Raw genomic sequence first — 17,795 nt, forward strand, 5'->3', positions numbered from 1 at the left:
TATCTATCTAATGTAAGTTCCTTTATTTATGCCCTATGTTAACTCCCAGTCGATGCTGACATCCGGTCCAGCTTCATCCGCAGCACATGTGTGTCTCGGAGCCTCCTCGGTGTCTCCTCGGTGTCTCTTCGGTGTCTCCTCGGTGTCTCTTCGGTGTCTCCTCGGTGTCTCCTCGGTGTCTCCTCGGTGTCTCTTCGGTGTCTCCTCGGTGTCTCTTCGGTGTCTCCTCGGTGTCTCTTCGGTGTCTCCTCGGTGTCCTTCTGTACCTGTAATTTCACACTCATCGGTACCATTTCTCTCCTATTTTTACTCAACACCAAAAGACGCAGTTTAACTTACCTGCTTTTAAGAAATAGTCCTCAATACGGAGTCATCAGTGGACTATGTAGGTTCCTACAAAGTATCACATTTTTGACATTACATGTGCATCACGTAGTACAATTCATACCATTTTATTAGTTTTATATTTCTGGCAGTATGACATGCTACAATGAGGTGGGTAGCTGTGTTCTGGGGGGGGGAATGTATCCATTGTGTCTGAATTTAGCTGCTGAATGTAATACAGCAGAGTGTAATTTCAGTGATTCTCTACCTGCTGGGTGTAAAACAGCATGTATGCGCTGCTCTGCCTCTTCCTCAGGACATGTCCCTCATCCAGCCTTTTCACCGTCAGGTCACTGAAGGACAGCCAGCCCTTCTCTGAACGACTGAAGTTGTCGCTGATATAGTGACCTACAAGGAACGCAGGAAGGACATCCTCTGAATATACGTTCTAAAAAATCTCTTCTAAGTCACATGACTATTTAGCATCTTCGCTTGAATCACATTTGAGCAGCTACTCAAGCGTAAGAATTCTCCCTGCCTGAGTATAACATAAGTAAGAGCAGGGCGGAATGTCATAGTACTCGCGAGTGACGTCTCGTCGTGGGACAGAACCTGTCTGAGGTCCCTGTCTGAGGTCCCTGTCTGCGCATATATGTATCCTACCAGAGGTGGCGCTGGAGCCCAGGTGGCTGAGAACACCAGCAAGCTGATATCGGTGTCTGGCTGGCTGTGCTCTCGGCGTCTCGGAGACCGCTGGCTCTCCCTGAAGGGGAAACTCACCCTGAACTTTATCTACCTCTAAGGTACCTTAGCGCATCTCTAATCTCTCTTACTCTCTTCTCTTACTAAGCCTTAGCAACACTAATGTCGATCTCTTTCCCTCTCACTCACTTGACTTCCTCCAACTGTCCCTACTCTCAGGAGTGCAGGCGTATGCTGCTCTGTGCCTGTCTCAGGTTCATCTGTTTAAGCGTCACAGGAATCACGGGACAAAAACACAAATGAGATGACAGCAGGTGCTGTGGGGCGTTCATCTACTCTTACTGGCTTCACCGCCGCTACCACCGTGAGATTGTTTAACTCTAATAAATCTCTCTACATACTTTGCTGCATAGCACAGTGTATTATAATGATGTATAACGGCACTGTCCTGTGAAGGTGTGAACCAGTGCACACAGACTGCTCTGACAGTATTCCTTTGAGAAACTGTAGCCCATTACGTGCTTGAGCCCATGCAGGTTTTGGTATCTACGTACCTGCAGGGGGCGGTGAGTCCACTGTAGGTAAATTGCGGCACGAAGTATGGCTCTCCTCCTCCACAAGTCCTGCATCGCCGCTGCCTGGCATCCTAGGGACATCCCCTGGAAGATCTTCCACTGACCTGCACAGGATCCATACAATCAGACTATTGTCCATACGCGTGCATGTGTGTTTATAAGGATGGTTTGCATATTTACAGCACTTCCCAGTAATTTAAAGAATTCAGAATGTGTATGATTATGAGTCTGCTCTAATTTTGGCATTTACTGTACATCTCTATGCAGATAACTTACGCATGTGCCTCTTGTGTGGTTTCGGCATCCTTCAGATGAGGCTCCTCAGGGCCTGCTGACTGGGGCCTCTCTGTGACCGGGGAGATCTCCCTGAAGTGGGGGAGCAGGGTGATCTCCCTACAGAGGAGAACTGGGTCCTGCACTTTCTTCAGCTGATACTGTGGGGTATAGCTGAACCTCTTCAAGTGCAGGACCAGGACACTGCAGATGCAGAGGGAGAGTCAATGACAAAGGGGAGAGGAACAGTACCGAACACACACATCTCATTGATTGTAAGCAAATTAACTACATAAAATACATGTCAATCCAAAAACATCCATTAGTCACACTCTACACATTGCTGAGCAATATGTTTGTATATGTGTGTTGTTCATATTCATTGGGAAAATAATCAACTCACCGAGGCAGTGTGAGGAATGTCCATGACAGGACAGCCTCGCTCCCACTGCAGGTGGCACAAGTCAGCTCCACCTCTGTGTCCTGTATCAGTACACAACAGTACTCAGCAAGGTTGGCCTTTTACTGTAACAGGACCATTACAACGCAACACTGCTACGTGTCTGTACCAGCTAGAAAAGAGCCGTCAGTGGTTGTACAAGTGTGTGTTTCTGTGGAAAACAGCTAGTCTTGTGTGATGCTGTGCATGCAGAACCACAGACACCTTGAAATAGTTCTCCAAGAGGTCTTTCACCGGGATGAGGGGGATGACGTCCAAGGACAGATGGTTGAAGTCCTCCGTCCTGGTTGACTGTCCTCCACAGCTGCCAGAAACCAAGAAGGAGGAAAGAGATACAAAGAAACTGAGGCTTTTGTAAATCTTTTAACAACTGGACCTTCAATAACAACTGGATCCCTAACGCAGGTGTTTTATTGCTTTATGTCTTTGTGGCAGCATTATGCAAGTCATTCAGCAGGTATTTAAACCAATAAAACCTGCAGGGTGTACCTGGCACAAGTCCTCTGGCACAGCATCTGAAATCCCATGTTTCCTCCCACCGGACAGGTGTACGTGGTCGTCCTCATCCGGGCCTGGATCAAGTTTCCCAGCTCGCTGATCCTGGACATCAGGCAGCTGAAAAACTCATGGGCGTCCTAGATGACAGCAGATAAAAGATACTTGCAATCTGACACTGTTTGTAAAAAAACTGGTGTTGCTTAATATTTCCCACTATATTGCGTGACGCAATATCTTTCTTTCACATCACAAACTCCTTAGCAACCACCCTATCCCAAAGGAAATCTTAACTTCAGAATAGCTTAGTGATTCTGTATTCAAATGTCTAAGAATTCACTTACATTCTGCTCGTCTTCATCGAAATGGCATGACACCTTGGGGAGCAGATGTTTCAGCAGAGTCTTCTGCTTTCCACTTGATCCATGGGTGGAAGCCAGATCGGTGAAACATCTGGAAATTAGGATGAGAATGGCAGTTGGTATCTCCACGGTCAGTCAGATAATTGTGATTTGTTGATTATGTCATTAACACAAGTACAGACATCTTTGTGAGTTTGTACAAGGTGGATACTCCTACTACGTGCCTCAACAGGTCAGCAGACGGGACCAGCCGCCAGTATTCCTCCTGCCGACTGATGTCCTCGCAGAAGGACGGCAGGTGGAACAGACACTGCAGGGTGGCGTTCATATAGCAGGTCTGCCCAAGGTTTGGTAGCCTGGAAGACAGAGAAACATGTGCCTCAAAACCCCGCCCACCCAGGATTTTGGGGCTGGTTGGAACAGCTGGGGAATCCTGCTCCGGAAGGTTCACAGGAGCTTAACACTCACCCAAGGCAGACCAGCCGCGGCTTCTGTCCCTCCGCCGCATCACCCCTATCCCCCATGAAGAACGGGGCCGGCCATATGGGGAACCTTAGACAGGAGACGGTGCAGGAGAGAAAGGGAATGAAATGACAGAAGGACATCAAACATCGAAACAGAGTTAATTACAGATTTGCCACTGTGATCATACATATACTGCTTACCTTCTCGGCCACATTCCAGGTCCCTCATTGGGGGGGATGTCCCGTGTCACCTCCGGAGGGGACGGGTGCTCCTCTACACTACTCCCAGTAGAGGAGGCGTCCGATGTCAATGACTTGGAGGAAACAAGAACACGTTCGGTTTTAGACTGGGAAACGAGGATACTGCTGTACTCTAAAATCACACTGGAAATATCTCTGATCCGTGTACCTCCGAGTCGACGATCGTGAGGTTGCGGCTCTGGGTGCTTGCGAATGCGTTGCTTGACCCAGAGTCCTTGCAGTCACCTGACGACCGTGTGTCCTCGTCGGAGCTAAAACAGACAGAACTGCCATTGTGAGCAGAGTTCAGGTATGAAAGAGTGACTGATAAAGTTAGAGCTCTAAGGAAAAACTGGGGAACTACTGTACCTCTCCTTTGCTCTCGACTTGGCAAGCTTCAGCCATGGAAACTTGCGCCGGAACTTCAGTCTTCTCTTCTGGGGTCTAGTTGTCGTAACCCTGTTGACTTCTGCCTCTTCAGCAGCACCGATGTCGTGTTGCTGTTTTACAGAAGATTAATCAGTGTACGGAAATGAGTCACTTAGCCCATATGTCCGCAATTCCAAAGATGGAGATGCCATTGTTTTTTAAACGTGAATGTGCGCCTTTGGAAATTAGCCCAGATTTATCCCACCGCTACCAGTAAAAGGTAACGGTTATGAAATTAAACCCGTAAAAAAGACATACCTTTTTTCTGGGCCACCAGCAAAAAAATAAGCAAGACATACTTAGTACTCGATGTGCGCTCATACAGATCGAGAAATGGTTTCAGAAGGACACGCAGTTAAGAGGAACCGCTGCGGAATCGCGCTCTCTGATTGGTCACTTTATCCTCGGTATCTGCTCTCTCAGGCTACAATTCTGCCGCATAAGAAAAACGGGGGACTACAAAAACATCCATGTACAACTATCATTCCAACACCATAATTAATGCCTTTGTATATCACTTTTTTTGCAACAAAAACCTCATTAATATTCGGGTGGTGCTGCTTTAGACTTGTCTGAACTTCTGGATGTAGAATCTGCACATGCACTGAAGACACAGCTGTGACTTGTACATCAGTTTTCTTGGAGGATGAAGTGTGCATGTAATATGCAATCGTTTGCTGATGTTTGACAGCAAGAGATAATGCAATGTTCTTGAAACAGCTAGTGTGTTTCACTACTTGCTTAAAAAAAACATGTTTAGACTCAAATCTTAAAGTCCAGAGTGCAACTAAGGCTCCAAAAAATGTAATCATCTGAGCATAATGCTCTAAGTAGTGATGCTTAGGCAGGAATCGCACAAGGGAAGACTTAAAGAAACTTATGCTCTAAAATCTAATGCACTTGCCAAACTGGTTCTGCTGCAGGAACAAGTTCTCTTATCATCAAAGGAAGTAATCTTATCAAACACCGATTTTCATGTGCATTGCCTCCGATTGTCCTCTTAGAGGCATAAGTGCGAGGCATTGGATGTGGCTTGTTTGTTTTGTCTATCAACTTGTATGGAAATGTTTCAATAACAGTGTTAAGGCGTTTAAAAGAAAAATACTAGTTATTAACCAAGACATTTAAACACACTGCCTGTTCAAATGGTACAACTCCCTCAAACAAATCATGAGCGATATCAGGTGGATACCATCTCGTGCAGTGAAAATGGGAAAGACTTTCAGTTAAAACGCAAGCTATCTTCACCCCAAAGCAATGTGTGGCTGTATCACTAGCATGTCTGACATGCATGTCGTGCATTGCTGAACCTCGCATTTCAAATACTCCAGAAAGTGAATTTCAGAATTTCTGACCTCTCAGCTGTACAAAAGCGACAGAAGTATTCTGTCTTTCAAGAAAGACTTTCAAACTTGCAAACTTTCAAGAAACCCAGCCAATCCATGTGCCCCCAAGTTATCAGCTATGACACACTGGACAGTGCGTTTAATAAATTCTCCCACCTCCTTGACATAAATACCCTGTTGCTCCAAAACAAAAGGCCATATGACTTAATGTTAGAACTTTTGCATAAAATAGCTAAATATATAGATGACAAGGCTGAACCTGATGACAATGTGAACCTGGTGGTAAGTTACTTAAAATCCAGTACACTCCACAGAGTTTGTCCTTTTTTTTTGATGTACCCAGCTGGTTACAAATTTCAAGCTTGTCAATATATAAAGACAAAGAAATTTTCCACTTCTCTCCATTAAGAAAAGCATTCTCTTTGAAGAAGCTGCCGTCCTGTATAGATGTGTATGACTCCTCTCCACATTCTGAATGTTTCTTCTTCTGGTAAGCTATGATGTTGTCTAACACTTCTCCACTAATCAACTGCTGCAGAAATGGCAATAAAGGGACATACTGAAAAGTATGATTTAGTTCCACATTTAAAACAAATTCTACTGGTTCAACAACCTTCAAATGCTTTTTGTAACAGCGCCACCGTTTATAAGCTGTAGAAACAGGTTCCCCTTTTCGAAGAGCTTCGCAAACTCGGTGGTCAGTGCTAACTGCAGAAGCAATTTCCTTAATGACAGAGTAATCAATATCAAGACTGATGCTGGAAAATCATAGACACACTATCACAGGTCAGTGGAGTTGACACTGAACTTAAGATGAAATGAATCTCAGAGTATCTCATCAACTGCTGAAGAAGAAACGACACACATTTTCTAATTTGCACAAAAGAGATGCTATTCTTTGCTCAGTTTCATTTGAAAGATCAGTATCACTTGTGCCATGTTTCACTCACTTTATCTACCTCATTTAAAAAGGGCGACTTTACCTCACTTATCAATATTGACCTCTGACTGCTGAGGACCTGTAACATCCACAACACCCTCTTTAAAACCTGATAGTGTGAGGTTTGTTTCCTGTTTTTATGGGAATTGAATGTTGCATAAATATTGGTTTCAAACTTTAAACATACAAGTAATGGTTTCAAAGTTTCTTAAATGACCACCGACGTGTAAAAAGTACTCGCTCAGATGATAAATTATTACTTGTGCATGTCTGACAAGAAAATTTTGCCAACTGTACTGCTGTAGAATCCGCTTGAGAGGAATGTCCTCTGTAAATATGATTTAAGAAAGTCTTCCATAATTTAAAAGTGCAGGGCCAGTCCTTATACATGCAGGTATACCTACTATGGCCAAGATGCCCGTGTTTCAGTCTATAGTGTTTTAGCGACTCGTATCTCTTCGATACCACCATCAAACACAGCTTGCACTTCCACATTGACCTGTAAACCTGAACAAAAATTAACTTAATGACATGAAGCAATCGATCACGTGTAACCATTTAAAACTATCAAACAAATCTACTCTGCAACAATACTGTAATTGGTATTACATAGAATTGTTTCATACTAGCGTAGACGGTAATGGCGACATGACGACGGTGAACGCAGGATTTAATTAAGTCATTCATTGTATGGGAAATGTAACTTGATTAGTTTATTAGATTATCGCAAGCAGTATTAAATCATAACTTTTAAAAACCGCTCAGAGAAGCGGCGAAGGCCGAGGTAGGCAGGCGGAATACGGAATAGCCGGGGTTTATTCGGGTTAAGATCGGGGTAGACAGGGCAAACATCACGACGATACATCGACTAACATCAATGACGGACAACCAACACAGGAAGACGTGGTCTGATATACGTAAGACAGGGCGAAATAACAGGGAACAGCTAGGCACAATTGGGGAAGCACACGTGGATGATGAGGGGGCGTGGGACACACGAGGACTGGACCTTTCCTTAACATAAATTTATTGGAAGAAAATTCTGACAACAAAAGAAAAATTTGTAAAGATATTTTCCTATGACAGTGCTAAGTGGTTCTGTACAACCACCCATTCTGCTAATACGTGTTGCACTTGCAGGAGATTGCGTGGCTGTGTGCTTAATTATAATATCAACAATAGCTTTGGCTTAATTAGAGTGTTCCTCTAACTAATGGTGACCGCAACCTTTACAGCGAGTAACATACACTGACAGATATTACATTTGGTAACACATAAAGGTCTGAGATAAAACCAGAAGCTGCAAGAACAAATTATCAAGGAGGACCATGAAAATTGAGGCTTTCATGAGGCTGCTGTAAACAAAGTATGTCATGCGATTTTACCAATAATGATTATGCACTATTTGAGAGTACATTATTGGCCACTAACCTGGTCATTTGTTCATAGCTGTTATCAGTGACTAAACACTGCACATCCACAATCCATTTATATACTTACTCAAGTAATGAAATGTTAGTTTCACGTTATCTGAATTGTGAATAAACAGCTTTAATAAGAAAACACAGACTTCTTTAATCTCTAATCCTTTATTTATTTTTACCTAATCAACATCACTTTATTTCAATCAATCTACTTAATCACTATCCCTTTATTTTTATCAATCTATGCATGTATTTATCTTTCACCAATCTACCTAATCTGTCTTTATTTCTACCTAATTATTATCCTTTTATTTCTATTTATCAATCTATGTAGTTATGGCAATCCAATCACATTCCCTTATTTTTGTCTAATCTCCATGCCTTTATTTCCATCAACCTACATATCTATCAATCTACGTATATATCTACCTAATAATTATCCCTTTATTTCCACCTGACTATCCCTTTATTTCTATTTATCAATTTTATTTATGTCTATCTAATCTTTATGCCTTTATTTGTCTAATCACATTCACCTTTATTTTAATCCATCTAATCTGTCATTATTTCTATCAGTCTAATCTCTATGCCTTTATTTCTATCAACCTACATATCTATCTAATCACTATCCCTTTATTTCTATTTATCAATCTATGTATTTATGGCAGTCTAATAACATTCATTAATTTTTGTCTATCTAATCCATGTCATTACCTCTGTCAATGTATATATCTAATCACTATCCCTATATTTTTATCTATCAATCTAAACATCAATCTAATCTCTATACCTTTGTCTATCAACGTACAAATCTATGTACTTATTTATCTACCTAATTGCTAAGCCTATATTTCTACCTGATCACTATCCCATTATTTCTATCTATCAATTTACATACAGTATCTATGTATTTACCTTTCTACATAATCTCTATGCCTTTGTTATTACATATTAATGTATCCATAAATCTATACATAAATCAATCAATACATAAATCAATTGTGGAATTAAAATTGGACATCGGTAGGCCAGGGAGGTTGGCATATTGGGACTGTGTGTGTCTTTAGGCCTTAGGCAAGAAGAGATTGTTTTGAATACTGTGTGACCTCGCTTCGAAATAGCTGCCTGCAGTAAGTTCCGCAGACCCTGAGGAAAGCTCGGGCCTTGGAGAGGCAGACAGCGGAACAAAGGGGGGGGAGAAACCACTTGCAGGAAGAGATTTGAAGCTGCCCCAACTGGTGCACAGCGAGTTATAGCTTTATAAAAAAGTTGTGGCAGACAATATGTAGCAAGCTATGCGGTAGTGCAAATGTATAAGTAATTATGTTAATCATATTAATCATATGTTAACCATGTATTTGCAGTGATTCAATGACAATGTCAATACGTTAATCATTAATCAAAGGACAACCAAGTATTTACAGTGATTCAATGTCATGTAATCAATATCTATATTCATATCTCAAGTAGGAGCCTAGCAGTCGAGACATGTTCTGGTAAACTGAGCTAGATGGGTGGATTTTACCTTGCCACCAAGGTAAACCAATAGAGCAAGAGAATTGTGTTTGTTATACGTTTGAGCTCGGTTTGTTGGTGTTTCGTGACCAATCAGGACTTAGAAGTCCTTATTGGGAATTAGGAGTTATGGTTTATCAACTGGTTGCTCTGAGAGCTCCAGGTGACTTGGTACCAAGTGCCAGAGTGTGATGAGAGTGCCTTGCTGGAATGCTGGAATAAAAGAGATTTTCCTTTACCTCATCAAACTGAGAGGTCCAACTTTTATTCTAAGTGTTATATTCTACATTTTTCTACCACACAATCAATACATAAATCAATCAATACATAAATCTATCTATCTATCTATCTAATGTAAGTTCCTTTATTTATGCCCTATGTTAACTCCCAGTCGATGCTGACATCCGGTCCAGCTTCATCCGCAGCACATGTGTGTCTCGGTGTCTCCTCGGTGTCTCCTCGGTGTCTCCTCGGTGTCTCCTCGGTGTCTCCTCGGTGTCTCTTCGGTGTCTCCTCGGTGTCTCTTCGGTGTCTCCTCGGTGTCTCCTCGGTGTCTCCTCGGTGTCCTTCTGTACCTGTAATTTCACACTCATCGGTACCATTTCTCTCCTATTTTTACTCAACACCAAAAGACGCAGTTTAACTTACCTGCTTTTAAGAAATAGTCCTCAATACGGAGTCATCAGTGGACTATGTAGGTTCCTACAAAGTATCACATTTTTGACATTACATGTGCATCACGTAGTACAATTCATACCATTTTATTAGTTTTATATTTCTGGCAGTATGACATGCTACAATGAGGTGGGGAGCTGTGTTCTGGGGGGGGGAATGTATCCATTGTGTCTGAATTTAGCTGCTGAATGTAATACAGCAGAGTGTAATTTCAGTGATTCTCTACCTGCTGGGTGTAAAACAGCATGTATGCGCTGCTCTGCCTCTTCCTCAGGACATGTCCCTCATCCAGCCTTTTCACCGTCAGGTCACTGAAGGACAGCCAGCCCTTCTCTGAACGACTGAAGTTGTCGCTGATATAGTGACCTACAAGGAACGCAGGAAGGACATCCTCTGAATATACGTTCTAAGAAATCTCTTCTAGGTCACATGACTATTTAGCATCTTCGCTTGAATCACATTTGAGCAGCTACTCAAGCATAAGAATTCTCCTTGCCTGAGTATAACATAAGTAAGAGCAGGGCGGAATGTCATAGTACTCGCGAGTGACGTCTCGTCGTGGGACAGAACCTGTCTGAGGTCCCTGTCTGCGCATATATGTATCCTACCAGAGGTGGCGCTGGAGCCCAGGTGGCTGAGAACACCAGCGAGCTGATATCGGTGTCTGGCTGGCTGTGCTCTCGGCGTCTCGGAGACCGCTGGCTCTCCCTGAAGGGGAAACTCACCCTGAACTTTATCTACCTCTAAGGTACCTTAGCGCATCTCTAATCTCTCTTACTCTCTTCTCTTACTAAGCCTTAGCAACACTAATGTCGCTCTCTCTTTCCCTCTCACTCACTTGACTTCCTCCAACTGTCCCTACTCTCAGGAGTGCAGGCGTATGCTGCTCTGTGCCTGTCTCAGGTTCATCTGTTTAAGCGTCACAGGAATCACGGGACAAAAACACAAATGAGATGACAGCAGGTGCTGTGGGGCGTTCATCTACTCTTACTGGCTTCACCGCCGCTACCACCGTGAGATTGTTTAACTCTAATATATCTCTCTACATACTTTGCTGCATAGCACAGTGTATTATAATGATGTATAACGGCACTGTCCTGTGAAGGTGTGAACCAGTGCACACAGACTGCTCTGACAGTATTCCTTTGAGAAACTGTAGCCCATTACGTGCTTGAGCCCAGGCAGGTTTTGGTATCTACGTACCTGCAGGGGGCGGTGAGTCCACTGTAGGTAAATTGCGGCACGAAGTATGGCTCTCCTCCTCCACAAGTCCTGCATCGCCGCTGCCTGGCATCCTAGGGACATCCCTTGGAAGATCTTCCACTGACCTGCGCAGGATCCATACAATCAGACTATTGTCCATACGCGTGCATGTGTGTTTATAAGGATGGTTTGCATATTTACAGCACTTCCCAGTAATTTAAAGAATTCAGAATGTGTATAATTATGAGTCTGCTCTAATTTTGGCATTTACTGTACATCTCTATGCAGATAACTTACGCGTGTGCCTCTTGTGTGGTTTCGGCATCCTTCAGATGAGGCTCCTCAGGGCCTGCTGACTGGGGCCTCTCTGTGACCTGGGAGATCTCCCTGAAGTGGGGGAGCAGGGTGATCTCCCTACAGAGGAGAACTGGGTCCTGCACTTTCTTCAGCTGATACTGTGGGGTATAGCTGAACCTCTTCAAGTGCAGGACCAGGACACTGCAGATGCAGAGGGAGAGTCAATGACAAAGGGGAGAGGAACAGTACCGAACACACACATCTCATTGATTGTAAGCAAATTAACTACATACAATACATGTCGATCCAAAAACATCCATTAGTCACACTCTACACATTGCTGAGCAATATGTTTGTATATGTGTGTTGTTCATATTCATTGGGAAAATAATCAACTCACCGAGGCAGTGTGAGGAATGTCCATGACAGGACAGCCTCGCTCCCACTGCAGGTGGCACAAGTCAGCTCCACCTCAGTGTCCTGTATCAGTACACAACAGTACTCAGCAAGGTTGGCCTTTTACTGTAACAGGACCATTACAACGCAACACTGCTACGTGTCTGTACCAGCTAGAAAAGAGCCGTCAGTGGTTGTACAAGTGTGTGTTTCTGTGGAAAACAGCTAGTCTTGTGTGATGCTGTGCATGCAGAACCACAGACACCTTGAAATAGTTCTCCAGGAGGTCTTGCACCGGGACGAGGGGGATGACGTCCAAGGACAGATTGTTGAAGTCCTCCGTCCTGGTTGACTGTCCTCCACAGCTGCCAGAAACCAAGAAGGAGGAAAGAGATACAAAGAAACTGAGACTTTTGTAAATCACTAACAACTGGACCTTCAATAACAACTAGATCCCTAACGCAGGTGTTTTATTGCTTTATGTCTTTGTGGCAGCATTATGCAAGTCATTCAGCAGGTATTTAAACCAATAAAACCTGCAGGGTGTACCTGGCACAAGTCCTCTGGCACAGCATCTGAAAGCCCATGTTTCCTCCAACCGGACAGGTGTACGTGGTCGTCCTCAACCGGGCCTGGATCAAGTTTCCCAGCTCGCTGATCCTGGACATCAGGCAGCTGAAAAACTCATGGGCGTCCTAGATGACAGCAGATAAAAGATACTTGCAATCTGACACTGTTTGTAAAAAAACTGGTGTTGCTTAATATTTCCCACTATATTGCGTGACGCAATATCTTTCTTTCACATCACAAACTCCTTAGCAACCACCCTATCCCAAAGGAAATCTTAACTTCAGAATAGCTTAGTGATTCTGTATTCAAATGTCTAAGAATTCACTTACATTCTGCTCGTCTTCATCGAAATGGCATGACACCTTGGGGAGCAGATGTTTCAGCAGAGTCTTCTGCTTTCCACTTGATCCATGGGTGGAAGCCAGATCGGTGAAACATCTGGAAATTAGGATGAGAATGGCAGTTGGTATCTCCACGGTCAGTCAGATAATTGTGATTTGTTGATTATGTCATTAACACAAGTACAGACATCTTTGTGAGTTTGTACAAGGTGGATACTCCTACTACGTGCCTCAACAGGTCAGCAGACGGGACCAGCCGCCAGTATTCCTCCTGCCGACTGATGTCCTCGCAGAAGGACGGCAGGTGGAACAGACACTGCAGGGTGGCGTTCATGTAGCAGGTCTGCCCAAGGTTTGGTAGCCTGGAAGACAGAGAAACATGTGCCTCAAAACCCCGCCCACCCAGGATTTTGGGGCTGGTTGGAACAGCTGGGGAATCCTGCTCCGGAAGGTTCACAGGAGCTTAACACTCACCCAAGGCAGACCAGCCGCGGCTTCTGTCCCTCCGCCGCATCACCCCTATCCCCCATGAAGAATGGGGCCGGCCATATGGGGAACCTTAGACAGGAGACGGTGCAGGAGAAAAAGGGAATGAAATGACAGAAGGACATCAAACATCGAAACAGAGTTAATTACAGATTTGCCACTGTGATCATACATATACTGCTTACCTTCTCGGCCACATTCCAGGTCCCTCATTGGGGGGGATGTCCCGTGTCACCTCCGGAGGGGACGGGTGCTCCTCTACACTACTCCCAGTAGAGGAGGCGTCCGATGTCAATGACTTGGAGGAAACAAGAACACGTTCGGTTTTAGACTGGGAAACGAGGATACTGCTGCATTCTAAAATCACACTGGAAATATCTCTGATCCGTGTACCTCCGAGTCGACGATCGTGAGGTTGCGGCTCTGGGTGCTTGCGAATGCGTTGCTTGACCCAGAGTCCTTGCAGTCACCTGACGACCGTGTGTCCTCGTCGGAGCTAAAACAGACAGAACTGCCATCGTGAGCAGAGTTCAGGTATGAAAGAGTGACTGATAAAGTTAGAGCTCTAAGGAAAAACTGGGGAACTACTGTACCTCTCCTTTGCTCTCGACTTGGCAAGCTTCAACCATGGAAACTTGCGCTGGAACTTCAGCCTTCTCTTCTGGGGTCTAGTTGTCGTAACCCTGTTGACTTCTGCCCCTTCAGCAGCACCGATGTCGTGTTGCTGTTTTACAGAAGATTAATCAGTGTACGGAAATGAGTCACTGTATACAGAGACTGTGATAAAGAGTATATGCTGTCCCAATTGTCACCGTCTTTAGGCTTGGCTTAGCAAAGCTGTGCTACTCAGGCCCAAAAAAAGGCAGAATGTGCTAATAATGAACTGCAAGCTTGAATAACAGAGAATTTATTATATAACTTAAGGCTGAAGATTAAGGTCATTTTGGTCATTTTCTCGGACTACACTTAGCCCCTATGTCCGCAATTCCAAAGATGGAGATGCCATTGTTTTTTAAACGTGAATGTGCGCCTTTGGAAATTAGCCCAGATTTATCCCACCGCTACCAGTAAAAGGTAACGGTTATGAAATTAAACCCGTAAAAAAGACATACCTTTTTTCTGGGCCACCAGCAAAAAAATAAGCAAGACATACTTAGTACTCGATGTGCGCTCATACAGATCGAGAAATGGTTTCAGAAGGACACGCAGTTAAGAGGAACCGTCGCGGAATCGCGCTCTCTGATTGGTCGCTACAGAGATTCGTATCATAACCAGGGATGCGCCTAACTGCCAGTCGGCATTCACCTCCACGCGCCGCAATCCATTGCTATACAAGAACAAATGCGCAGGCATTTACCCATGAAACACATTTCGAGCTGGTTTACACGTCTAGGCAGAACAAATACGACAACAAATACCAACTAAAGATCAGTAAACAGTTGCATGAGATCAAACCTTATCTTGGAAGGAACAAGTCGCGGTAATACGGTATTACCGTAATATCACCCAAACCTGACCGACAGCCCTCCCCCGATATATCATTTAATATTTTTCTCTCAGCAAGAGTTAAAACAACGTATTTGCTACGTAAAGGTTCACCCACCCATCCATTCTCTATAACTGCTTGCCCTATTGCACGGTCGCGGGGATCAGGAGCCCATCCCTAGGGGCGCAACCCAGATAGCACACATTTGTTGAAATGACACTGATTCCATGTCAGACAAAAAGATTGAAACAACGTTGATCTTCAATCTTTCACTTTATATCAACATTAAATCAAGGTTTACCCACCATCGATTTTTCAATATTTAAAATCTGACCAAAAACCAATTCAGTAATTTAACACGGATCATAATTCAACGCATCTAACTATAATTCAACGCTGAAACAATAACATGATGCTATCTGCGAAGCATGGTTGCCGACTCTCACGCATCCAGCCATCTGACCAAAGCTGGCAACCCAGAAGGACCCAGGATGGGGCTACAACCCACGGCAGGGCAAACATATATAGGAATGTCACTGATTTTAAAATAAAATTTATTATAAAACCCAGTTTCATAAAGCAGGAAACATGTAGGCTTATGAGCGATATACTAAAAGACTGACCGTAGGAATTGGCGTCCCCCAAAGCTAAGTCAGGTAATGGAACCAGAATAAAAATTCACTTACCACTGGATCTGGAATGAATCCATCCGTGTTACTAATAAAAATGCAATCAATCCATAATATATACACGTAGGCTAATTTGCCGATGCTGATTTATTCTGGTTCTATTACATTATAAAGCTGTTGTGCTTTAAACATTGATGTACGCCTTTGGAAATTAGCCAAGATTTATCCCACCGTTACTAGTAAAAATTAAAGGTTATTAAATTAAACTTGTAAAAAAGACATACCTTTTTTCTGGGCCACCAGCAAAGATATCCACAAGACATACTTAGAATTCGATGAGCGCTCATACAGATCGAGAAATGGTTTCAAGAGTAACTAAATTACAAGTCACACGCAGTTAAAAGGAACCGCCGCCGAATCGCGCTCTCTGATTGGTCGCTACAGAGATTCGTATCATAACCAGGGATGCGCCTGTCTGCCAGGCGGCGTTCACCTCCACGCGCCGCAATCCATTGCTATACAAGAACAAATGCGCAGGTATCTGATGTGCATTCGCCATGCTATGAGAAGAAATTAGCGCAAACGCATATCAAATACTTACGCATTTGTTCTTGTCATCATGTAGATACATGGTTAGGAGCTTCTGTTAATGTTCACATCAAAGGTCCGATGAGAATGGCCAGACTGGTGCAAGCTGACAGAAAGGCTGTGGTAACTCAAATAAGTACTCTGTACAACTGTGGTGAGCAGAAAAGCATCTCAGAATGTACAAAGTACGAATGGGAGAATCACAGCATGGATGTGCAGCTGACAAATCTGCAGAATTTGTGTGATGGAGTCCTGTCAGCATGGAGCAGAAGCTAAAAGGAATGATTCCTACATCTTGTGGAATGCAGGCCACGAAGGACAGAGCCTTGTTTTGAGAGCAAAGTGAGGCCCCACTCAGTGTCAGTAGGGGGTGCTATTAGTATAATATAGCATAAAAGGTGTGGCATTCATTAAGTGTATCCAACATAATTATCTCGATATATCGCACATTTTGAAATTCCACTTAGTGGGTACTTATTTCGTAGTAGATACACATGCCGTCCATACAACCACACTGAAAAAAATAATTGTCTCGATTTTTTTATATTTCTACATTTCAATTGTATGACAAATTCCCATCAAATTAAAACAACTTCTATATTAAAATTCACACAACTGAAATTACTCAAGAACTAGTTTAATCAATTCATTAATATAAATCTTAATTTAAAAATGACTAATTTAAAAATATGGAATCTGTCTTTATACATCTTACAAAATTTAAACATACCATACATATGCAAAGTATTCAATAAATGGATTTCTTTTAAAACTTTGCACATAATTCAAATACTCCTACTGTAAATAATGCATATACCATGTATTTAAACTTCAGCTGCCTTTTCAAATTGTTCCTTACTGGCATACGTAGTGTACTTAATTATTTCTTCAGCCATGCCCTCCAAAATATCCGGCCTTAGTTTCCGAGTTGGATTATGGAGGATCCCACTCACTTTATACTCGGTATCTGCTCTCTCAGGCTACAATTCTGCCGCATAAGAAAAACGGGGGACTACAAAAACATCCATGTACAACTATCATTCCAACACCATAATTAATGCCTTTGTATATCACTTTTTTTGCAACAAAAACCTCATTAATATTCGGGTGGTGCTGCTTTAGACTTGTCTGAACTTCTGGATGTAGAATCTGCACATGCACTGAAGACACAGCTGTGACTTGTACATCAGTTTTCTTGGAGGATGAAGTGTGCATGTAATATGCAATCGTTTGCTGATGTTTGACAGCAAGAGATAATGCAATGTTCTTGAAACAGCTAGTGTGTTTCACTACTTGCTTAAAAAAAACATGTTTAGACTCAAATCTTAAAGTCCAGAGTGCAACTAAGGCTCCAAAAAATGTAATCATCTGAGCATAATGCTCTAAGTAGTGATGCTTAGGCAGGAATCGCACAAGGGAAGACTTAAAGAAACTTATGCTCTAAAATCTAATGCACTTGCCAAACTGGTTCTGCTGCAGGAACAAGTTCTCTTATCATCAAAGGAAGTAATCTTATCAAACACCGATTTTCATGTGCATTGCCTCCGATTGTCCTCTTAGAGGCATAAGTGCGAG

The 17,795-nt window shown here is 43.1% G+C and overlaps 2 protein-coding genes across 10 annotated transcripts in view; both read right to left on the reverse strand.

Moving 5' to 3' along the window:
- On the reverse strand, positions 1–16,040 carry LOC125742190 (ubiquitin carboxyl-terminal hydrolase 37-like). Of its 8 annotated transcripts, none has more exons than XM_049013947.1 (17): positions 15,917–16,040; positions 4,265–4,395; positions 4,065–4,167; positions 3,857–3,969; positions 3,660–3,743; positions 3,416–3,547; positions 3,174–3,282; positions 2,824–2,969; positions 2,539–2,638; positions 2,278–2,357; positions 1,878–2,078; positions 1,581–1,705; positions 1,216–1,286; positions 988–1,087; positions 593–732; positions 228–266; positions 1–128 (listed from the first exon to the last, which is right to left on the reverse strand). In XM_049013947.1, exons 1-17 carry the CDS (start codon positions 15,977–15,979, stop codon positions 39–41), a joined length of 1,827 nt encoding a protein of 608 aa, XP_048869904.1. In that variant the 5' UTR covers positions 15,980–16,040; the 3' UTR covers positions 1–38. The 8 variants fall into 8 exon arrangements, with proteins under 8 accessions (XP_048869904.1, XP_048869907.1, XP_048869906.1 ...); XM_049013950.1 differs by lacking the exons at positions 4,065–4,167; positions 4,265–4,395; positions 15,917–16,040 and adding exons at positions 13,911–14,013; positions 14,111–14,241; positions 14,630–15,274; XM_049013949.1 differs by lacking the exons at positions 4,265–4,395; positions 15,917–16,040 and adding exons at positions 14,111–14,241; positions 14,630–15,271.
- Positions 10,195–17,795, reverse strand: part of LOC125742194 (ubiquitin carboxyl-terminal hydrolase 37-like) — an 18,261-nt gene continuing 10,660 nt past the window's right edge. The window contains exon 15 of one of the 2 annotated variants that reach the window (XM_049013963.1): positions 10,195–10,251. The gene's annotated coding sequence lies outside the window, so the exon portion shown is untranslated. Of the gene's footprint in view, positions 10,252–10,753; positions 10,808–17,795 lie in introns of those variants that run through there. The other variant, XM_049013964.1, reaches the window with a different exon arrangement.

The sequence above is a fragment of the Brienomyrus brachyistius genome, chromosome 5 (assembly GCF_023856365.1).
Source record: "Brienomyrus brachyistius isolate T26 chromosome 5, BBRACH_0.4, whole genome shotgun sequence".
Lineage (NCBI taxonomy): Eukaryota > Metazoa > Chordata > Actinopteri > Osteoglossiformes > Mormyridae > Brienomyrus > Brienomyrus brachyistius.

Bases quoted from the DNA above. Each gene is read 5' to 3' on its own strand.
- LOC125742190 (XM_049013947.1), bottom strand. From the start codon at position 15,979: ATGAGCGCTCATCGAATTCTAAGTATGTCTTGTGGATATCTTTGCTGG. The intron at 3,548-3,659 runs GTGAGTGTTAAG...TCTGTCTTCCAG, and splicing joins CCGCGGCTGGTCTGCCTTGG to GCTACCAAACCTTGGGCAGA. The intron at 1,088-1,215 runs GTGAGTGAGAGG...TTTCCCCTTCAG, and splicing joins GGACAGTTGGAGGAAGTCAA to GGAGAGCCAGCGGTCTCCGA.